The 24,109-nt window shown below is 46.9% G+C and overlaps 1 protein-coding gene and 1 pseudogene across 5 annotated transcripts in view; one reads left to right on the top strand and one right to left on the bottom strand.

The window, feature by feature from the left end:
- Nucleotides 1-24,109, bottom strand: part of PPARD (peroxisome proliferator activated receptor delta) — a 71,055-nt gene that overhangs the window by 7,756 nt on the left and 39,190 nt on the right. For all 5 annotated transcript variants that reach the window (XM_011373527.2, XM_011373524.2, XM_011373525.2 and 2 more), the window contains one exon: nt 6,098-6,328. In XM_011373527.2, the coding sequence (XP_011371829.1) occupies nt 6,098-6,227 (130 nt within the window). In that variant the 5' untranslated portion in view covers nt 6,228-6,328. The remainder of the gene's footprint in view (nt 1-6,097; nt 6,329-24,109) is intronic.
- On the top strand, nt 7,201-10,594 carry LOC105301048 (annotated as a pseudogene).

Below are 24,109 nucleotides of genomic sequence, written 5' to 3'. Positions count from 1 at the left end.
CCCCACTAGAATGTCAGGGCCACAGGGCAGGCACTCAGTGACTCTGTGGAATAAGTGGTCCCCAAGTTGCCTGGGCATCCCGGCCTCAGTGCCAATTGGCTGGACAGGCTGGGAAGCATCTGCCACTCCTGGAGGCATTACAATATGGACAGTAGAACTCGCATTCCCAGGTGTTGGGAGAAGGTGAGATAATGTGTAAAACCCTTTGTCGAGACCTTTGTAGATTCTGGCCAAGAGGGTTTCTGGCACTTCCTCCTCCGATCTGTGTGGTCTGTGTGCATGTCTGCTCTGTGGCACTTCTTATAAGCAGTGTTGTTTCTATGGCCTGCACATCTGCCTCCTCTGTTAGACTCGGAGCATTTCGAATCACATTCCCCTTGGATCTCCAAGCCCCTTCCACTGCCAAGTCTTATCCACAGGGACTAGTCACCTGAGAGTGATCCCACCTCTTGGTGGTACTTCCTCATTCTCCCTCATGGCCCTGGCGGCTCAGCAGGTGTCCGGTCATTTGGTTGCTATTGGCGCTGCACATGGCAATGCTACCCTTTCTTTTCATTCAACAGACATTTGATGAGCACCTGCTATGTGCAGTGCAGGACCCAGTCCCTGCCCAACTAGCTGAGGTAAGAAAGAAAAAAACGAGAACACAATGCAGCGAGTGGCGACACTAGCCGAGGGGCAGGCAGAGTGGTACAGGACCACAAAGGAGCCATCACCTGGGCATGAGATGCTCAGGGAAGGTGACTACTCTCCTCTCTGGACTCAAAAGTGAGTGCTTTGGATGACCTCCAAGTCAGCTTCCAAGTGCTCAGAAGCAGCAGGCACTGGGGGTAAGAATGCAGCCCAGGAGCCATGCAGTCCAAGTTCAAATCAGTGACCTGGGCTCAAAACCCAGCTCTGCCCTCTGGGCTCCAGTTTCCTCCTCTGTAAAAGGGAGATGACAACAGTATCTATTTCAGAGTCACGGTGAGGAGCATAGCAGTTAATACAGAGAAAGTTCTTGGAACTTAGAAGTGCTGTGTAAACATTAGCTTAAATTAGGATGATGTTTACTAGAAAGCTGCAGTCTTGCAGTTTCTAAGTTCTGTGCCCCACACAGGCAGGGACCCTGCCTCTCTCTTCCTTCTTTTCTTTGTCCCTCTTCCCCACAGCGTCACAGAAACCCAAGGTGTGTGTGTGTAGGTGTGTGGGGTGTGTCTCTGCTTATGAGGCCTGGAAAGGCCCTGAAACAAGATCTAGCTTCCTCTCCCAGCTCCTGGTATTCCACTGGCCCCTGACTTGGGGGTGTCAGGACTACCTGGAACCCTAGAAGAAGCCAAGATGGCCCAAGCCCTACTGGCCACCGAGTCAGCCAGAGCTCTGGATTGTGAGGAGAGACCCAGGACAGAAGTCCCACAAGAATCCCAGTCAGGAAGAGTTGCAAACTGGACTGGAGAAAAGCAGGCCCAGGCAGTGTGAGGGCCCTGGGAGATGTCCTGCCCCAGGTGGTGAACAGGCATAGGCTGCAGGCTTGAGAGTAGTCAGGGAGGCCTGGAAGTCCCAGGGTAATAGGACAAGGTCACCCTCTGCCTATCTGAGGGGAATAAGAGAACACAAATAACTGCTGCACAAGGCAGAGACAGCAGGGGAGATGAGGGGCTGGGGTGGGCAGAAGTGTACACATCCTACAGGGATAGCTTTTGTTGTGGGGTGCATGTGTAACGGATACTGAAGTGCTGGCAGTTTGGGGTGGGTTTTCCAAAGGTAAAGGTTCTGTTCTTCCTGGCTGACCACCTGGCTAAAGGGTTTACCCTCAAATCACAGTGGCTCTGATAGTTAATTTTATGTGTCAACTGGCCAGGCCATGGTAGCCAGTTTTGGGTCAAACACCTGACCAAATGTTGGTGTGAATGTATTTTTTAGATACGATTAACATTTAAATCATTACTCTCCAAAATGTGAATAGGCCTCCCAAAGGAAGAAGGAATTCTGTCTCCAAACTGCAATTAGACTTGAGCTATATTATCAGCTTCCCTGGACTCCAGCCTGCTGGCCTGTCCTACAGAATTTTGACTCACTAGACCTTAAAATTGCTTGAGCCAATTCCTTAAAATAAAGCTCCCAATCTCCCAATATCTATCTATATCTCTGTCTCTGTCTCTGTCTCTCTCCGTATCTATCTATCCATTCACTTACACACACACCCTATTGGTTCTGTTTCTCTACAAAATCCTGACTAATGTGGTAGAGTGAGATTTATAACCAAGAACTATCCAACCCCTGGGGCTGACCTCTTACCCACTACACTCTACAACTTTCCCTATATATAAACACATGTTCATTACTACTGATCAATAATGTGTGAGTATGTTAAACAATGAGATATGTCACTGCTGAGGATGACAATATGCCATTATTCAAATGTTTGGATTCAGCATAAACACTAGTCCCATCACCCAGAGAGTGAAGTATCAGTTGCACCATCTTTGATTACAAGTTCAGCAAATAGACACTATTGACCTTATTCACGTCATTTACATGTGTCTGAGAGCACTCCTGCATATCTAGTCTCCATCGCTAGAGGTATGCGTGTTGTCATAGCTCTGGGGGTGGTCAGGAGGGGCTAGCCCTGTCTATTTACTCTGGTGGCAGAGCCCGAAAGGCAAACAGCTTTTGAAGTCAGGGCCAATTCTTGGGAGTCTGGGGCTAGGTTACCAAGCAGCCTCCTTACTTCTGTTGTCCTGTTAGGCTGGACTGTGGGCTCCTCAGGACAAGCATCTAGACTTGTCCTCCGCTGAACGGCTGCGTGGACACCAAACCAAGCAATTGCTGACTGAGAGAGGAGGTGCCAAGGCCAAGAAAAAGGACATTTTATCTTCCTTAGTCCCACACTGAGACCACTGACCTGTTTCTCAGTGTGATTGGATGTTCATCACTGAAGCAGGAGGGGAAGAGGACAGGAGTGGGGTGTGAACATCAGTTCCAGCTACCCCTGCCCCCACTTAGCTGGGGGACCCTAGGTATGTAAATTTCTTATTGCTGAGTGCTAAAGATAAGGCCTGTCCTGCCTGCTTCTCTGCGGGTAAGAAGGAGGTACTTGGCAGTGCTGAGCTTGGTACAGAGATGCGTGGTCAGGAGGATCAGAAGAGAAGCAAACGGTAACCTTCAGGCTCAAGGCTGCACCCCATCCTCATGGGTCCCTGAGGGGACTCCGGAAGTCAAAGTCAGACTCAGGGGGTGGGGCAGGGAACCAGCAGGTGCTGAGAGACCTGTGGTGTGTCAGACAGCATCATTTACTCCTTACCTGGCTGGACATCCGGTGGACAGGATGGAACCGTTAAAGGTGAAGAGACTGTGGTACCTGCGAGGGCCACAGCTCATAGTGGCTGACCTGGGACTCTTGTTCTGGTTTGTGTGATCCCCAATTCTGACAGGATGAGGCTCTGTGTCTAGGGCCCCTAACCTGTGGCCTTTTTTTTCCTAACTTTTTAAAGGAAAACAATGTAATTGCTTTTTAACGTACGAGAGTATTTCAGGCTTGTTGGGAAAAATACACAAGGGTGTGTAGCATCTTATGACAGATCCTCTCCACCCATGTTCCTACTCCTCTGAGTTAGCCCCACTGGTCCTTTGTGTATACTCTTCTACTGTCTTCTATGATACATGAGGATTTTTAAACAATGGAATCCCCAATTTGTCAGAAACTTCCTTCCCTGTCAATATATACAGACCTACCTTATCCTTTTTAATGGAAGAGCATTCCACTGTATGGCTCTACCGCAGTCTACATAACCAATTCTCTGCGGATGGGCACTTTCCAATTTTTTGCTTTTATGAACAGTGCTGCAGTAAAGAAGTACAGAAATCTCTTTGCAAGGGACACATTCCCTAGGCGGGGAACTGCAGGGCCAAAGGAATGCACACTAAAAGGTGTTGGCCTGCACTGCCACACTGCCTTTCTATCCTCAGTGGCTGGAGGGCCATGTCCTTACTCTCTGGCCAACATGGTCCTCTCTGCCAATCAGACAGGCTAAATGGCATCTCATCTGAAGATACCTTCTTTGATTGGTAGTAGACTCTAAAATGTTTCATGTTTTCTAGCCATTTGTATTTGTCCTATGGTGAACTGCCGGTTTCTACTTTTCTGTGGATGGCTTATCTTGTAGACTTTGTGGGAACTTTTTATGTTATAAAAACATATAGTGATTATGTTAAACAAACTCTTCCTGTTCAATTTGATCCTGGATCCCTTGTGGTAGCAGCAGTAGAATAATGATGACAACATGCACTACAAATGCTAAAAGAATAAGTAAGTCTTTCTACCTCTACTTCATTGATTTATTGATAAGTGGAATCTATTAAACACGTCATACACGGCACTGCAAGGGTAGCTGGACAAATTCTTCCCAGACATCTCCCCATGTGCCCTAAATCCCACTGATAAAACTCCCCGAGGTGCCATCACCATGCCCACTTCGCCCTTCCTGTGCACCCAGACACTACATTCCAGTCTGCATATGAACAGCAGTATCACTTGGGGATGTGGTCTCCATAAGGGTATGTAGGAAAACCCAGAACAGGATATTAGTCTACGTGCCTGGACCCAGACGAGGGGTGGGGTGGGCCAGTGCAGGCAGCGAGACCACAAACCCCGTTGCCCTCTCTTCCCTTTCACTCTCTTGGTGTCCTCAGTGATATTCCTTGCTCATTCTTAGCCCCAAGTGTCTTCTCTTTGCTTCCTAACCTTTCTCACCTGTCTTAAGTTCAGAACAGTATGTGTTACTAGCGCTATGTGACTGATCACTCCTGGTTAGCCATTCTTCTCTTCTAAGAAAGAGTCTCCAAAACCATACCAGTCACCAGTCGACCAACAGGGAGGAGGTTACTCTGGGGGATGGGGGATACCCTCTCTTGGGCCCTGAAATCACACCAAGCCTACTTTGGTCATTCCTGGGTATCCAGGTGGGATCAGAGGGCCTGGATGATGGCTTTCCCCTCACCCTACCCCACCATGTGCCCTGAAGAGGAAGAAGCTCTGCAAAATCCCAGGACCTGCTTTGCAGGTTCAAAGCAGTGTGGCTAAAAGATTCAGGCCTCTCTTAGGTGCAGACCCAGGCAGGAACCTGTCCTACGTCAACAGCCTCTACCCTGCCTGAACTCTGACACCATCTACCTCCTCCCCATGCAAAAACAGGGTCCAGGGCCCATTTTTGTGGGGCGGGCCTGCTCCTCTGCCCTGAATCACCGCTTATGGCCAGGGCCTCCTTCAGCTGAAACCAGCAGCAAGATCAGGATTTCCTCTCCTGACACTATATCCTCTCACGGCCCTGAGTGCCCCCTGAGGGAAGGGTGAAAGGATCAGCTGGATGTGATGACACTCAGGCAGAGGAAGGAGAGAGGCTGGGAGTTGGTGCAGGCAGCAGAGAAAGGGTGGCATCAGCAGTAGGGAAAGCCAGGGACTGACAGAAGTGGATTCTGGATGCCCTTGAAGGTGGACATAATTTCATGACGATGATGAAGATGGTGATAGAACAATACAAGGTACCAGAGAAAGACATCTATGCTGCTGCTGACAGTGGATACATAAAGGGGAACCAACGAGCAAGACCAGAGAAGCTAAAAACTTTCTGGCTGAACAAAAGTAATATTAATTCTAGTCATTCATACTTACTGCTTAGCATTTATGCCTAATTAGTGCAGCTCAATGTGTATGATTAGCACCAGATCAATTGAGTTGTGTGTTTTGACTGATCATAGGTACAGCTGATCTTTCTAGTGTGTTAATGCAGATTGGTCCTGGATCCCTTGTGGTAGCAGCGGTGGAATAATGATAACAACATACACTACAAATGCTAAATCAGGTAATTTTCACAAAAGTCCATGTCTATATTCCCTATGATTCCTGCCTGTTTTACAGAAAGAAGTGGTGTAGCTTGCCCAAGGTCCTGTAGCTGACGAGCAACAGAGCAGGGATGTGAACCTGTCTGGATCCAGTGCTTAACCAGTCTGCTACTCCACATTCCCATGATGCTTTTTGCAGAGGGCCAGGTTCCCTGTTCCACTCAGCTGTGTCCCCTCTGACCCTTCTGCTCATGTCCCCTGCCCACTGCCTCCTCACCTGTATAGCTGCTGGAAGGAAGTGAGTGCTCTGGTCCTCCATTGAGCTCTGGGGCTCCTTGTGTCTCTGCCACTTCCTCTTTCTCCTCCTCTTCCCGAACCTCAGGGGCTTCCTCCGGTGGCTGCTCCATGGCTTATTTCCCCTCGGCGCCACGCCTGCAGGCCCGGTCATAGCTCTGGCATCATCTGGGTCTGAACTCAGATGGACCTCTACAGGGTGGTTCCTGTCAACCTGGGCAAAGGAGAAGATAGGAAGAGGTTGGGAGAGGCAGTGAAAAAGACAAGAGGGTGATCGGAGCGGGGCATGATTGAGGGCTACCATCCGGGGGGACAGTATGGAGGTTTCCCCTGTTCTTGCTCCTTCAGAGCAGGAACACCTCATCCCTGAAGTACCATCCCACAGTCTATACGCCTTGCATCACAAGTCACTTATCCTCCTGCCCTTTGCCCACTTGGCTTTTACGGCAGGTTTGTAGGAGTTCAGAGTAGTCTTCTTTAACCAGATAGGGTGACACACCACTATGCTACCTTTCCCTGCCTTCTCTGCTGCATCCTGCTCTTTGAGTTCCTGAGTATACAGGAGGCACATAAGAATGACCTGAGGGGCTTTTTGAAACTCTCCAGTCCCCCTGGAGATCCTGAGATCCATCACACCTCCCAACCCCCATCCTGTCCTCACCAGTACTCAGGCCCCAAAATCATTGCTTTTCTAAGCCAACATTCTTGAAGGGAGTGGTTCCTATCCTTCCTGTGTTTCGATGTGGATAAAAGACATGAGCCCTGCCATGCTAGGCTCACAGTTGACAGAAAATCTGCAACTAGACCCTCAGTGGCAGAGCCATTAGGTAAGGGGAGATATATTCCATCCTGTAATCTTTCCTAAGGTAAGTTACTAGGTGGTGACCCCCATGTCTGCATCATCCAGGAGGAGTCAGTTCCAAACCTCAGCAACTAAGATATCGTCCAAAAATGTCACAGTCAGAGATGGTAAGATCGAGGTAATTTGGGAGAGTCTTCCTAGCAGGGAACAGTAGGGAGATGTCTTGACAACAGGGTAGATTTTGACCAGAGGAGATGGCATGGGACTCCTCTTGGGGATACAGCATGAGAAAAGACTCAGAAGCAGCACAGTGTGGAATGGTGAGGAGTCCTGTTGTTTGGGGAGTGGGGTGCTACAGGAGAGAGGATTTGGAGGGATGGCGGGGAAGATGGGTTGTATCCAGACGTGTGTGCTTCAACGGCCTTGGCACTGGGAGTGTGACTGAATTCTGCTCCGTGCTAGTGAAGGCCTAGAAGGATTAGGAGCAGAGAATACCTGCTTTAGGGAGATTCGAGCATCTGTGGGACCCCTTATCTTGAACGTCCCACAGGCAGCTCAAACTCAACCTATCTCAACAGAACCCACCATCTTCTCCCAAACCTGTCCTTCCTCTGTAATCCCTACCTTACTGACCCACATGCCCATTTACCCACTTATCAAAACCAGAAGACAAGAATCACCTGAGACTCGTCCCTCTCACCCTGCTCTAGACTTGCAAACTTGGTTATATTGAACTCACTGGGGAGTTTAAAAAAATATGGATGTCTAGGTCCATCCTCAGAGACTCTCATTTGATTGGTTTGGGGAGCAGGTTGGACAACAGGATTTTTATTTTTAATTCCCCTGGTGATTGTAATCATTCCTTTCTATCAGGCCTTCCCCGTTCCATCTCCCCCTGCCTTAATTGGTTTTCCTAAGGCAGTTTAGAAGTTTAGCCCTAGAGTCTAAGAGCTGGGGAGCTGGGAATTTATAGCTTTGGGGGTATCCTTGTTGATGTGACAACCACAGGAAGGGATTCAGTTCCCCAAAGGAGAGAGTGACATGTCAAGGAAGGACAGAGGAAGAGGCAACAGAGCAGACAATGGGGCAGTGGCCAGAGGCAGGAGAGACACAGGACAGCTTGGCATCTCAGAGCTAAGAATAGGGCTGTCTTTCAGGGTAAAGCGGGCAACCTGGTCAAATACTGCAGAGTTCTAAGGGTGATAAACTGATACCACTGGATTCAGTGACTGTGAGGTCATTGATGACCTTGTGAAACAAGTTGCAGCCAAGTAGTTGGAATGGAAATCTGGGCTCTGAAGAATTAGTGGTAGCGAGGAAGCTGAGACAGTAAATGGAGACTAATTTTTTGGTGAACATATCAGGAAAAGAAATGTATAAGAAGACACTAGATTGAGAAAGTAGCAAAGCCAGGAAGAAGTTTTTTGGAATAGAGGAAACTGAAATAAGCTGTAGATAGAGGAGAGATCTGCAGAGAAAGACAGGAAGATTCAAGGGGGAAGCCAGGGCAGGAAGATTGATGAGAGGGGAATAATTCAAGGGCACAGGATGAAGAAAGTAAAAGGAAACACAGCAGTGTGTGTGTGTTGGGAGGGAGGGGTTAAAGTTCATATGGAATGGCCTCTTTGTAGTCAATTAAGTAGGAGGGATTATTGTTTACTGAGAGTAAAAGAAGGGACTTGAAGAAAGCAAAGAATTCGGGTGGAGACACTTTGGCAAATATGACAGGGAATTAGCTGGAAAAGAATAAAAAGAATTATAGGAAAGCTACAATAATTTAAATAGTGTGGTACTGGCACATGAATAGACAACGAAAGTGAATATAAAAAGTGAATAAATAAATGAAAACACATATGGAACTTTAATAAAAGACAGCACTTCAAATCAGAGGGAAAAGGTGGCTCTTTCAATAAATGGTAATCACTGGAACAAGTGAGTAGCCATCTGGAGAAATTAAGCTGGATTCCTACTTTACACCTTATACCAAGACAAGGCCCAAATAAATCAAAGATTTTAAAGTTAAAACAAAAACACCTGAACTATACAAATAGTCTTGAGGTGGGGGAAGAGCTAAGAATGACAGTAAACACATAAAAGTTTATGGGTTAAAAGATTATGAGTAAAGATTAATAAATTTTTTCCTTCTCTTTTAATCTCCTCCCTCTTCCACCCCTGATCTACAGATGTTGCCATCTCCCCTTAAGAACTGGATCTCTGAAGTTGGGGCGTCTCCTCCCATGCGCTCGCAGTGCACCCTCAGGGCCTGGCGTATCAGGGCCTGGCGCCCCCGGGGTATGGTCCTTGGCTCCACCTGGGGCGCGAACCCAGGACCTTCTACGAGAAAAGCAGATGTGCTAACCATTATGGAGCCACCCCCAAGATTAATAAATTTGAATATAAAAAATATAAACTTTCTACATAGTAGAACCATCAGAAGAAAAAAAACCATAATAAATTGAGAAAAATATTTGTGACTTAACAAAGCTAATTTCCCTAAAATAGTTCCTAGAAATTAATAAGTAAAAGACCAGCAATCCAGTAGCTGAAGATATGAAATTGTGTACAAAAAAAGTACACATTTGGCTCTTGAACATATGAAAAGATGCTCAACATTTATAGAATGAGAAATGCAAATTAAAACAACACTGAAATACCCTTTTTACAATCAGATTAAAACAAATGCTTACACGTTGCTAAGCATGTGGGAAAACAATCTCACACATCCCTGGTATAAAGGTAAATTGGTACAACCTCTAACAGGCGAATTTGGCTATGTTTGTCTAAATTACAGGTGCACATTCCCTTTGACCCAGAAATACCACTTCTAGGTTGTAACCTAAGCTATACTTCCACTTAAGTGAAATGACATAATATACTATGCATTACAGTATTTGTGACTAGTAAGAGGTGGAGAACAAACTAAATGCCCATTAACAAAGCACTTGATATGGCCCTTTCACCATGAGGACATAGCTAGACGGTGAACCAGCAAGTGAGCTGCACCAGACTCCGAAGCTACCATCACCTTGATCTTGGAATTCCCAGCCTCCAGAACTGTACTGGGTGGGGGGGGGGGGGGGGAAGGGGAAGGTGTTAAGCGGCTCTGCAAAGGGCAGGAGAAAAGGACTACCCCAAGGCTAAGGTGGGGTGACCAGCTGCTGTTCCTTGGCATCATGATCCTCATGGTTGTGGTCATCTCCCTGCAGTTTTACGTTCTCCTCTGGAAGGCCGGCAACCTCACTGACTTGCTCAGCCTGAGGATCGGCTTCTACAACTTCTGCCAGTGGAACTAGGGCACTGGCTCCCTACAGTGCCACCAGTTCCCTGAACTTGAGACCCTGGGGGTTCGTCAGGTTGGCCTGGCTCTGGCCAGGCTTGGCAGGTACAGGGCCCTGGTTCTCACTCTCTTTGTTCTCCTGCCTCTCCTCCTGGCCCAGTGCAACAGTACAAGGGAGAGTGGCAGCTGGCAGTGGGCTTCCTGGTGACAGCCTCCATGCTGCTGGCTGGAGACCTGGGCTTCTTCCTCAACTACGCCTGGAAGTGGATCAGGTTCTCCCTCCTGGGGTCTGGGATTTTAGCTCCAGGCATGCCCAGGCCTTATTCATCCTCTTGTTTACAGCCACAGTTGTATTCCCTCAGAGGGCAGAGAAGGACAAGAGCAAGCTTGAGAGCTGCTAGTCTTGTCTAAAGGCTCACACGACTGTAAAGGTTCAGTCTGAATGATGCTCAGAAAAGATGCCAGAGAAGTCATGGGTTGGTATGTCTTGTCAGCCATCCTGTTCCATAGCTAATGGTGAGACAGGCCCCACCGCTGACGGGGTGGGGCACCTGGAGTCAAGGAGGCTAAGAAGCAGCAAGGGTGGCTGGGGCACCTGCAGCTTCTTAGTATAGGGCTATCTGTCCTTTGGGGCTTCTAAGGTTCTCAAGGACACCCTAAAACCATGTAGCTCATTGTCACAAGCATTCCTACTTTAATTAACTGATCCGAGCAAGCCATTCCTACTTCATTTTCAGTATGGTGGGGAGATACAGATTCCTGTCATGGGGCCAGGAGGATCTGCCGAATTCGAAACTAAAACGTAGCGAAGGCTTCTGGCAACAAATGAGAAACAATGAGAGAGGGCACCTCAGTATCTTTGAGGCCCTAGGTTAGTAATCTTCCTCCTCCTCCTCTGTCCCTGGTGGGTGGGATGTGATGAGCCCTTCCCCGGTGACACCACTCCCAAAGGCCCAGGAGAGATCTCCAAGGGAGTCACTGAAGACAGAACACATGGGCTTTGGGCTTTGCAGGTACCCTGAATAAGTTTCCTGGATCTGAAGCCAGACAGCACAGAAGAGTCAGCTGGCATCATTCCTACAGTGGGACCTGGGAATTTGGGGGCAGAACACACCAAGTCCTGGGCAAGAAGGAAGGTGAACAAGACTGTATGGTTTCACATGCACACAAATGCTGCATCCCTTCACTGCTTAACCCAGAATTATAAAGGATACAAGTACAACAACTCGTGCGTTGGGAATTTTGTGTATTTTTCAGCACCTGTATATTGGAAAACCTGTACAGCAAAAGGTAGCCTTATTCTATGCCTGTCAAGAGCCACAGTAAATACAGAGGCAAAAAATATGAAAATAAATAAATAAATAATGATATGGAAACATGAATTCTAGACAGCCACAAAGAAGAGTGATAAAGTTTATGGACTGGTAATGGAAGTCAAATACACAGGTAAAAAGTTCAGAGGTAACCAGTAAGATACCATAAATAGAATGTATAATTTCCAAATTATTATAGTAGAATAGGAAAACTTACAAGTCATATAGAACTCTAGTTTTCTAAGAAAAGTCTCACAGGCAGGGGACTATAGAGACATAAAAACTAAATTCTACATAGGATAGTGGACTGAATCCTGGAACAGAAAGAGGGCAGTGGTGGAAAAACTGCTAAGTTCCAAGAAGATTCTGCTTAGCTGAGTTAATGGTATTGTACCAGTGTTCGTTTCTTAGTTTCCGTAAATTTATGATTACATAAGACGTTAACATTAGGGGAAGCTGGATGACTTTAGAAGGAGCCTGGTCACTATGGCATAGCAGAGCTGCGGAATGCCCTGGAATGGCTAGCCCTGGAATGCCCACATCCAGACTACCTGTTAGGTGACAAAATTAAAACGCCTGTTTTACAAGGCATTGTTTGCCAGATTTCAGTTGCATGCAGCTCAACACAATCCTAACTGAAATAGCAGGATATAAGAACACTTAGCTAAAGAGGAGAGTGGGACTGTGGGGAAGGGGGTGGTGACAACACTGTAAAAGGATCTTGGCGATCACCAAGAGCAGTTTGTGACTGTTGTGGTATATATTAAACTCTCTTTAAAAATTAGCTGTTATCCAAATAACAAGGACTAGAGACACTGATTCTTCATGTTCTGCAGGACTGAAAAAATCTTGAGGTGGAGGAGGCAGGGCCAGCTCAGGGGAGAGAGACCCTCAACAAGGCCTATCTATGGCTGAAGGGCTACAGGAGGCTTCCAAGGAGTAGCATCAGAAGGATGAGCAGCATGGGGACAGAAGCATCAGACAATGTGACTTCTAAGAGCCATGAGCACAGACGGATGAGACTGATTAGAACAAACTGTTTTTGAATCCGTGTAGCTTGGTGTCAGCAGACACAAGGGGAAATGCATACCAGGCTGTGGTGATGAGAGCCAGGGAGAGGGTGACATGAAGATTTGGGGGTTCCCTCTCAGCAGGTAGAAACAGAGAAAACTACAACACTGCCTTGTATGGATACTTGACAAGTATTTTCTCACGCATTCCCCCGTATCCTCTGAGTGATGCTGGGGAGATGGGACAGGGTTCCCTGTCCGGACTGAATCCTGGAAGGAGAGGAAAGAGCTGACTGAGCTCCCACTGCACATTGGGCACCCACACTAGGCTCTGTTCAATCCTCACAAGGATTAAGCCTTGTGAGGCAAGCCCTGTGAGCTCCCATGGGCAGATGAGGAAAGTGACAAAAATCCCAGGCCTGCCGAGCCAGACAGAGTGTCTTCTCAAATACACTAAAGGATGAAGTTAAAGACCACAAGATTGCAGACACAGTGGAGTCAAGCCGGGCCAGACCTCGATGACCTGTGGTGCTGGGCACCTCTGACACCCCGGAGGCTCAGTTTCCGCTTCCACATACCAGCTGGTAGGTTATTTCACTATGACCAGGGTTACTGTTCTTAGTTTCTGGGGGTGTACATGGTTGCCTCTTGGGATCAGATGTGGTTCTGGGCTCTGGTGAGAGTTTCGGATTTGGGACCATGATCTCTGGATTCCAGACAGTGTTCCTCCCCAGCCTGGAGTTGTCTCTTCTGGCTGCGACCTCTTAAGGATACCAGCTGAAGGAAGAGGGGAGTTACAGTCTGGTTGTTCTAAAACCCACACGCATCCCTTGGGCTGTTTCATATTTACATGTAACCAATGTACTGCACCCACCCCTGCATTTTGCTAGACGCCATCCATTTTCATACAGCCCTGATTATTCCATCTACAGCTGAGGTCTGCCCATCTACCCAGTGCCAAGGCTGCCCCACCCCTACCACTGTTCTCAGCTTGTCCAGCCAGAAGCCACTTTGACACCCACCACGGCCCTCCCCCACATCTCCAGGCCCAGAGGATAGATTTTCACAGGTAGCTGCCACCCCACACACCACTATCCCTGCAATGAATTCTATTCTCCTCTTTTTTTTTTTAGGTCTGGCACAAAAAATAGCACACTCTGGAACTAGGCTTAACTTTTATGTGGCTGAGAAATTTTGGTTTTCACTATTGCCCCCCAACCCCAGCACTATGCCAGAGCCTGAAACCCTCTGATCATGTAATAGCTTCACCCCACTTAAGAGGTTGGTACTGTCTTCAGACAGGGCAAGGGTCCCGCAGCCAGAATGAGGGAGGCCTGCTCTGTTGACACTTGGATAGAAAGTAGAGTCTCTAGCAAAAGAATTTCTTACAAAACAAATGCCTGGACTACTCCCATTCTGGCGTGCACACATGCACGCACACACAAACCTGCAGTGCACATGTGGCCCCAGTGCTCCCATTCTAATACCCACTTCCTTGCCCCAAGAAGAAACTCAGAACTTTAGGGAGCTAAGGTAGGGAGAGAGCAACAACTCCATTCACTTCCCATTGGGCAGGTGAATTTCATGGGCAGAGTGAGTTAGGAGTTTAACCCAAACAACCCAGAGCTCTAGAGAGGCCTGATCTGGGGCCTGAGTAACCTTAATCCTTCCCATTAGGTCTAATCGTCCTCTAGAAATGGAGCTTCTTTGATGGCCACCAGCAGGCTGTATGCTGAGTGGGGTCAGTCACTGTACCAGGATCCCATTTACCACGTGGCGCAGACTGATAGGCCTCTCCCTGTACCAGAGCCCAAGGTTGGTCACAGCTCCAGAGCCTCGGGCTGACCACTTCCATCACAATGGTATCGGCTTCCCTTCTCCAAAGTTTATTACATACCAGCTTCTATGTATACTGACATATCTCATCTTTACAATGACCCTAAGAGGCACTATTATCCTCATTTAACTGATGAGAAAACTGTGGCAGAGAAAGAAAGTAACTGGCTCCCTGTCACACATTAACTGAAAGAGCAGAATTTGAGTCTAAGCAGATTAGCTCAAGTCCTAATCACTACGCTGTGTACCGAACATGTGGTGCTGGGTAAGACTGGACCAGAAGCTGGTATGTCCCTGCCCAGCTAGGGCCCCAGAGGTCTGAAAGCTGCTCTTAGCCTCAGTCTGGAGCCATCACTGCTGAATCTTCTGTCTAGCTGCCAGTTCCTAACTGTTTCTGTCAAGAACATCCTGGTCAAAGCCCTCTAGATACTCTCTGCCAGAAGATAACCCATTATATGCTAAAGACAACAATGGGCTCTGGTCCCTCGCCTTTTTCTCCAGCCCCATCCTACTCGCTTCATGTTCCAGCATCACTCCCTGAACGTAGAGGCTCACAGTGGCGTCAGCCTGGAATGCTGTTCCCTTTACTAGCCAGGGCCTACTCTCCTTCAAGACCCACCTGCACTTCCTCTTTCAGAAAGCTCTCCTTGGCCAGTCACATTCCTTTCCTTCCTGCTGCAAGCCTGACCCCGATCCTCCAAATCTGCAATCATTGTGTCAAACTGCAATGTCTGTTAACTGGTCTGGCCTCACCATGTTATCGGTCTCCCAGGCAATGTCCTGTCCTGCTGAGGTAGGTCGCCAGTGCCTGACACAGTACTTAGCATTTAGTGGGTGCTCAACATACACTTGCTGAGTGAATAAACAAAGTAAAAACATGAACCTTTGTTATACTGTTATTAGTCATAGCATTTGCCACTGTATCAATTCTCATGTATTAATGTCCTTGAAATGCAATATTCTATACAAGTTAATTCCACCAACTTCTGTGTCAGGCCTGGGTTCAAACCCCGCCTCTACCCTCCCTTTCTGTGATTAGGGGAAGACACTAACCCCTCAGAGTTTCTCAGCCCTAAAATTGCGATACTACCACCTAATCTGACTGGCTGTTGTGAACATTAAATAGCCACACAGCAACTTCTTAATAGTGCTGGGTATACAGTTAAGTGTCCAACAAAGAGGGAGTGTAGCTGCTGCTATTATCATCATTGTTGGATCACTTTAGGGGATTATATGGACCAAGTGATATTCCAGGTCTAGAAATGTGATAGCCTACTGAAATTCTAGGGACCCAAACAAAAAGAATTTCCCAATTCCTTGCCTTACAATCAACTGTGGGAATAGAGAGAACTGACAGAAAGCTCCCTACTCCAGCCCCTGCTTCTCTGTCAGAGAGATGGGCCCAAACACCCTCTTTCACTTCTTTCTCACCCCCTATCCCTGCCCTGCAGTTGACCCTGTTGCTGCCATTTCCTCCTTCCCCTCCACTGCAGGGGGATGAAGGTCGGCAGCCTCCAGATAAAGGGCAGAGGTTGCCCCATGTCTCTGGCAAGCGTTTTCAAGATCAGCAGTGAAGGAGGCCATGCAAGAATGGGTCTAATGGAGTCTCTCTCAAGCTTTCCAATCAATAATTAATCTGGATACTGTCCCAGTGCCCTGGTTTTCCAGACCAGCAACTCCACAGTGCTCTCTGCTCACCATTTGCCAATCCAAGTCACCCCACTCCCTTCAAGGCACACAAGAAGCCTGTGTGGCTGGAATGGATTCACTCTAGCAGATAATCTGAAGCCAGTCCCTAGGAGTGGCTTGGGAGTTGGTTTTGTTCAGAGTGCTAGAACCAGAGAAGTCACCTTTGCCCCTCACATTCTACAATTCTTCCAGTTCCACCAAGAGTCAGCTCCATGCAGTGGAGTTAAACTAAATCAAAGGAAAAGCTGGCCTCAGGGAGCTAATGAGAATGTGCCCGGAGAAGAGATCTGAGTGAAAAAGAAGACTCTTCAGCAGGGATCAGTAAAGAGCCCTGAGTGTGTCCACCACCTACAGAAGGGGAGAGCACCAGCCAGCAATTCTCCTGGCCCCAGCTGCCTCTGAGGACTGAAGACTGAGGAGATACTAAAAATCTACCGTTTTCACAAACAATAGAATCTCAACAATGTCAAGACATGCACATAACTCACAGAACTAAAAGTAGGAAGACATGGTCCAAAATGTTAATGGTTCTTTTTTTCTCAGGGGTGGAGTTATAGGTGATTCTAATTTTCTTAACTGTATTTTTCTGTGTTCTCCAAATTCTCTCCCCCTCCCTCCCTCCCTCCCTCCCTCCCTCCTTCCCTTCCTCCCTTCCTTCTCTCTCGCTCCTTCTCTCTCGCTCGCGTGCGTGCTCTCTCTCTCTCTCTCTGCGAGGCAACTCTTGGTTGACCTCACAGATTGCAAGGACCTTGCCAGCTTACAATCTCTTATTTTTATTTTTTACGCCTACACCAGCTGGTCTTCCTAGGTGGTCTCCCAGCCAAATACTAACCAGGCCCGATCCTGCTTAGCTTCCGACATCAGGCGGGATCGGGACTCCAAATTCCTTATAATGAGCATAAGATACTTTCATTATTGGAGGAAAAGGGGGAAATGTTTCAAACTGTGTTTTGAATGAAGAAAACTGAACAATATGCTGAGAGATACTGAGAAGTCCTGCCCAGGTTCCAGAAGAGACCTAGATCTCTCCTTCTGGAAGACATAAGGGAGCTGAGGATCCCTCAGTGCTCAGAGAAGGCTTCCGAGGAAAGGGCAGTTGTGCCAGTGGGCAGCGGGGTGCACCAGGAGACTCTTCTAGATACCTTATCAAGACCTCAGGTGCTATGGCTGCTGATGCCATAAATGACCTTCCATTCTTCTTCTGGTCTCTGCCAGCTGTTTTCATTTACTCATTCAACAAATATTTGTTAAGCACCTACCATCCTATGCCAGGGTACATTAGTCAAGAAACTAACACAAATACATAGATATGTAGGATGACCAGGGCTCTGAAGGACAAATGCTGAGAGCAGTAGGGGCATATATGGAGCATGCTAGCTCAGTGGGGGTGATCAGGAGGGGTATTCTTGAGGATATGGCTTTTGACTGAGAGGGAGGCTAGTAGGGTTACAGGGCAATGGGGGAATAAAGATGTGAAAAGGCCCACCAATCTGTGGATCAGTAACCCTGCTCTAGGAGCTGTATGGTTACAGGGCATGGACTAGACACCACTATTCACACCCTTTTCTTTTTAAACAACTACCCATCTCAGTAAATGGCAACTCCAACTTTCTAGCTGGTCAGGCCAAAATGTTGGAGTCAGCAAATCCTGTTGGCTCTGCCTTTAATAAATACCCCCAATCTAATCACTTCTCACCATCTCCATCTGCTATGATCCTCATCCAAGCCAACATCATCTCTTGCCTGGATTATTTCAACAGCTAACTGGCTTCTCTGCTTCTAGCTTCATCCCAACTACTCTCCACACAGCAGTCAGAGTGATCCTTTTAAGTCATATTTTGTCCCTCCTGTGATCAAATCCCTCCAGGAGCTTCTTGCCTTTCTTTACGCTGGCCTTCGAGGCCTTTCAGAACTGCTCCTACCTTCTACTTCCTTCCTGGCATGTTGCCTCCTTGATGGTCTTGAACACAGCAGGCATATTCGCCTCAGGGTCTTTGCAGCTGTTCCCTCCAGCTAAAAATGTCCTTTCCCCAGCTATCTATTTATATGGCTCACTGCCTCACTTCCTCAGGGCTTTGCTTAAATATGGCAGTCAACTTGATCACGGTATTTAAAATCACCCCAGCCCACCCTCGGCTACTTCTGCTTCCTTTCTCTGCTTCGACTACTCTGTAGTTCTTCTTACCGCTATCTGGAACAGTATGTTGTACATATGTATGTATATGTGTGTGTCTGAGTGCATATACACATACACACATTCAGAGATGTATATAAACATATATACATGTACTTTTAAAAACTTATTTGTTGGTGTGGTTCCATAGTGTAGCGGTTAGCACATTTGCTTTACATGCAGAAGGTCCTAGGTTCACGCCACAGTGGAGCCACGGCCATGCCACCCTGAACAAGCCCGATGTCTGATCTCGGAAGCTAAGCAGGATCGGGTCTGGTTAGTACTTGGATGGGAGACCACCTAGGAAGACCAGGTGCTAAAGGCATTAAAAAAAAACAAAACTCATTTGTTTACTGTTCGTGTCTCCCAAAAGAATATAAACCTTGCGAGGCAGAGATTTTTGTATGTTAGATTAATACTGATCCTCAGGTCTCAGAGGAGGTGACTGGCAGACAGTAATTGCTCAATAAATATTTGCTGAGTAAATGAATAACTTTTTTAATTGGAAAAAAAGATTTCCATTCATGGCTCAGCCCGAAGCAGCCTCATAGGGATCATTTGTCCTCGGCCTTCAGTTTTCTACGGCAGCCAAGCCTGCTTTCTAGACCATTCCAGTCAAAAGAGGAACTCCTCAGCATTACAATAAATTGGTAGAAACACACAGTCCGGGGACACATGGAGCTCGGAAGGAGCCTAGCTGCGGTTGGGCTGGCTCTTTTGCTAATCTGCCAGGTTACTTGGGGGACATGGTTCATTTGTCTTGGCTTCATCTTCCCCATGGGGAAAGAGTATTGAGTGCTTCTATCTTCCTTTGACTCTAAAATCCTCTCACTGAGCAAACCCCGGAGTAGTACTCAATGGAAGGAGGCCTAGGTAACCCGCAAGCCTCAGTTCTTCTCGAGGTAGCGAGTCAGGTGGTGGTGACAAATCCTCGGGAACCTTTAAAGTGTTTATGCTTCAGTCAGGGAGGAAGATAAGACCAGTACTTGCAACTACCACGGGAAAGGCAAGACGATCTGGGAAGGGGAGGAGGAAATGGCCTCTGCTGGATGCCTCAAGAAAGAGGCTGAGGAGAGCTGGGTCATCCAAAAATGATCTTAAAAGTAAAATATGCTCATTAGAGAAAACAGACTTCAGAGATGAAAATAAAATCAAAGAGAGAGTATATTACTTTTTTTTATACGACTGAGAGAGGTAGGGTATTCTGGGTAGGGGAAGTGCAGGATCCTAGGCCCAGGAGAGAGGGGTAAAGAGAGAGATAAGCAGACAAGGGTGGCAGAAACCAGAAAAGGCTAGGAAAGCAGGTCATAGCCAAATGCATGCACAAAACCGCCTACAACTTTTACATGGAGCCTGCTCAAATTCTGTTTGAATCAAACAGTACATAGTGTTTCTATGTGCCAGGCATTACTGTTAATAAGCTCCTTATGTACAGTGATTCACTTTGGCATCACAAGAGAAAACTATGAGGCAGGTGCTATTATCATCTCGATTTACAGAGGAGAAAGCCAGAGCGAGGAAGAAGAGTGAAGTAATTTCCACAACCAGAGTCAGGATACAGAGCCAGAAGCCAGTCTGCCTTCAGGGTGGGAGCTTTCAACCACTCCACTGTACTACCTCTTACTTCCACTCCTGAACCCCCGTATCCTGGTGAGTGGACCCTTCGTCCAACTAATTTCCATTCCTACTCCTGTCCTGTGTGACCTCTGGTCACCATCTCAGCCTGCATCATCTTCCTCCCCAAAGCTATCATCTCCAGGTGAAACCTCTCAGTTACTGCAGCATCTGTCATTTGACACCTTCCTGACCACCCCGCCTTCCTTATTTTATCACTTTCTCTTAATGTCTGGCTCCTAAAATCACCGATAACTGAGATGGAGCTAAAGAGTTAAAATGGCAATACTTTAAACCTGAGAAGTGTATCTTCTATCTTTTCTCCTAAGGCAGTGAAAGGTCAAAGTGTCCTGAGGTGTTTTTCTCTAAGCTCCACCTGTTTATTAACCCTTGGATAAGACAATTCAACAAATTACAGAGACTGCCCAGGCCCTCCTAAAACCCAGACAGCAGGCATCCCTCCTCTCTATCTGGAGGTGAGAAGATAGTGGGATACAGTGGAGAGAGCATTAGTGCTGACTGTATGACAAGTATACTCCCCGCTCTGTCATTACTAGGCTGTGTATCTCTGAACAACCTTCTAAACTCTCTGTGGCTCAGTGTTCCCATCTCTAAGATATGGGACTAATATATCAACATGCCTTTCCTTATGGAGTCAGTAAGGTTCAGATGAGATATTAAATATAAAAAACATTTGTATTATACAATTTATACACCAAAATGTTAATGATGGATATCTCTCAGGGGTAATTTCTATTTCTTCTCATTGCTTATCTGATCTTTCTAAATTTTCTATAATGAACATGTGCTGTGTTCAGTAAGCAAAAAAAAAAAAAAAAGGTTTAAAAGCATGACACAAACATGAGACACAATTATTTTAGAAAGTAGCAAGATGAAGTAGGAAAAAAGAAGTCTATCTCAAGATGCAACATTCTGGCACATCCGTGTCATGGAATTCTCTGCTGACCTTCAAGAGCAGCAGGTGGCTCAGATGTGGTGCCATGGTAGGGTGGCCGTGGTATACAGCGATTGGCAGAACTGCACATCTGCCTCATGCCCATTTTAAGACAACACAGAGTTAACATATACTTGCCTAACAACGTAAAAAGCTGTGAAGGGAAAACAGTCTAGAATGGGAGGGAGGGAAGGAGGAGTGTGATGGTGGGGAGATTAATAGTTTTTACATGTTTGTAGTTGTAATTTCTAGTTTGTAGTAGTCTTTTGTAATAAAGCTGAGTAAAGAAGGAGAGCCATGAGCCTCCTTCAGAAACTTCTTGTTTTCTCCCTCACAAAAGCTCTTGCTCTTACTTGAGTGAAATCAGCTCAGAAACTAAAGGCAAATATTAACACCAGAGGAAGCAAATAGCTCACCTGGTGTTAGATCTCAAAGACATTTTCAGTATTTGCTTTCTGTTCTCCCTTTCCTTTTCAAGTGCACACCTATCTGGTTGCTCATTAAGATCCCAGATAAGGGCCAAGTTAGCAAATATCTGAAAAGCATGAAGTCCCCCAAAGAAGGAAGGGGAGAACAGAGGTGAGGGAGTGAAAGGACAAATAAAATAAGCATATTCAAATCTCAGGGAGCACACAACAGATTTTTTAAACATTAAAGCACTTTGGAAAGTCAGAAAATTGGCCCATGCCCTCACCTTCCAATTCTCATATCGCTCTGAAAGCAGCTTCTGGATTTTATGCCAGCATGACAGTCTGCAAGAGTTCTCGGTGAGAAAGCTGGTCAAAAAACTGTACACCACTCCCCAGTCCTCAGAGCCAGTCAGGAGGGTGTGCGGGGTGAAATGGGGAACTGCTGAGACTGGCATGACTTGGTGATGACACTTAAGGAATTCATTCAGAAAGCAGAAGGCCTTACATGTCAGGTCATGTCAGGCTCCCAGTATGGTTATTAGCCCCAACAGGCAGGAAGAAGGGGCTGCCTTAAAAGAATCAAGTAAAGCACTGCCACTGTTTTCCTGCACGTTACAACCAGTGACGATAGGGAGTGTGTCTGTACACACTGCTTTCTATGAGGTTCTCTCTCTCCAGGGGTCCCCTCCACCCCTGCCTACCTGTCTGTCAGTGCCCTGAGGGGTCTCTCCAAGATGTACTATAGGAAGAGGCCATGAACTGGGGGTAGAAGAACTCCCCAGAATTCCCCTCAGCACAGTCTGCTCCTTGTCTGGCCAGTCTGGCCCTGGCCCTGAATTTGGCCCCATTCCCTGGAGGCCCGTGAGGATAAACAATGCAGGGAGAAGCAGCTGGAACTTGGGAAGATTAAACTTCCAGGATTTTCAGCTCTACAGCAACAGGACAACATGGCCTTGACACACCATACCCTGATTGAGCCAGAGTCACTGTTTTTCTCAAAACAACTGCTCTGGGGAAGGACACCATGTTACTACTCACCAAGTGCTCAGGTGTTCCTTGCCTTGGGGAGAGCTGTTAACTGGGAAGATGACAGGTTGGTGAGCTGTTGGGCCACCAAAAGCAGTCCTAGAGTACTTAATGTTGCTGCCACAGCCCTTCTTTGTGGTTGCCTCCTTGAGAACCTCCACCCAAGTCCTGGGGCGTCCAGAGAGCAAAGGCAATAACTCCCCACCCACAGTGACCTGCTTGGCAAGGCTCTGTACACCTTTCCCCCATTAATGCTTCCTATCTCCCTCCCTCCACCAGGGCACCCAGGCAGGCTGCGGCAGTACCTTCTTCCATCCACCTGGACTACTCTTGGGATCCTGGGGATCCCAGGTGAGGGATCCTGGCACTGACCCTAACATGGACAAAGGCCAGGTACAGGAGGCCTGCACCTCCCTGTCTGGGCAGGCAGGGCTGGAACAGCACACCAGCAGCTCACCTTTGTAACACCTGTGTGAAAGAATTTACTCCAAAGGTGGCTGAATAGCATCTAATAGCCCACCTACCAGCTTGCCTGAGGTTCCCCAGGCCTTTCTAGGGAAAAGACTGCCACATGCAGGAGAGGAACCTGGCCAAGAGTTACCTCTCTCTTCCCTTTCACCTCAGATCCTACAATTGTTGATGTTCTGATGGGTTCTGAACATTAGTATACCTAGTGCCTGGTGCCACCATAATGATGCAAGGGCAGGACTGACTTAAACAGAACTGGGTTTGAATCCTAGCTTTGCTACTTACTAGCTGAGTGGCCTTGGGCAAATTGCTTCACCTCTCTAAGCGTCTATTTCCTTATATGTACAATGGTTCAGCCCAGAGAGAAGACATAACTTGTCTACACTCATGGGGAAAGATGGTTGTAGAGCTTGATCTCAGATCCCATTTCCTGACTCCCAGGGCTTTTTTGACTACATCAAGATGTTTCTCAATAGCAGGTAAAACCAAGAGAGAAACAGTCTCTTTTCTAAAATGGCCATCGGCTATTCCCAAAAGTCAGTGAAAAGTTCCTTCCAAAGTTCTTTGCCTTAAAACACACACACACACACACACACACACACACACACACACACACACACAACAACAACAACAACAACAACAACAAGACCACAAAGTTCTCATAGACTTAACGAGATGATTAAAGTTAGCATCACCTTTACTGGGGCTAACTGGCACCATCATGTCTCCTGATGTGAAACAGCAGGAAGTACTCATCACCTATGTGGGCTCCCACCAAAAATGTTAACCCAAATCTAACCACAGGAAACAATCTAACAAATATAGAATGCAGACAATCTAACACAATGTCAAGCAAATGTAACAAATTGTTAGCAATGAATCTTCCTGAAGGAAATACAGATGCACACTGTAGTATTCTTTCAACTTTTCTGTAGCTCTGACCTTTTGATTAAATAAAAAACAGAGAATAAAAAGCTGTTCTGCCCTCACCTCACCCTATGGCTCTGAGACAACAAAGACTCAGTTGAATCTTGTTTGATTCTCTCCCCAGTGTCCAGAATATAAAAATATAAGCTTTTCTGTTTGTGGTTCGAGACTTGGCACAACAGGGTTCTCTAAGCTCATCTGCCACAAAACTCTACAACCTGAACCATCTTCATCAGCCAAAGTTGTTTATACACTGCTTCCAAAAAGCCATTCACTGGAAAACCATTTGTTTGGCCAGCAATGTTCATGGAGCACCCTCCATGGGTCAGGCTCCAAGCTGGTCCCAAAGACATTGGGATGGACAAGACACAGCGGCTGCCCTGTGAAGCTTACCTTACAGGATACCCTACAACACACGGCTTTTGTCAAGTCCTGACTTGTGACATAGCTTGACTAGTAGTTCCATACAAGATTTCCTTCCCAACATTTCTTGGG

This window comes from Pteropus vampyrus, unplaced genomic scaffold (assembly GCF_000151845.1).
Source record: "Pteropus vampyrus isolate Shadow unplaced genomic scaffold, Pvam_2.0 Scaffold225, whole genome shotgun sequence".
NCBI lineage: Eukaryota > Metazoa > Chordata > Mammalia > Chiroptera > Pteropodidae > Pteropus > Pteropus vampyrus.
Note: the sequence above shows the minus strand (reverse complement) of the source record. Positions and strands in the feature narration are given on the sequence as shown.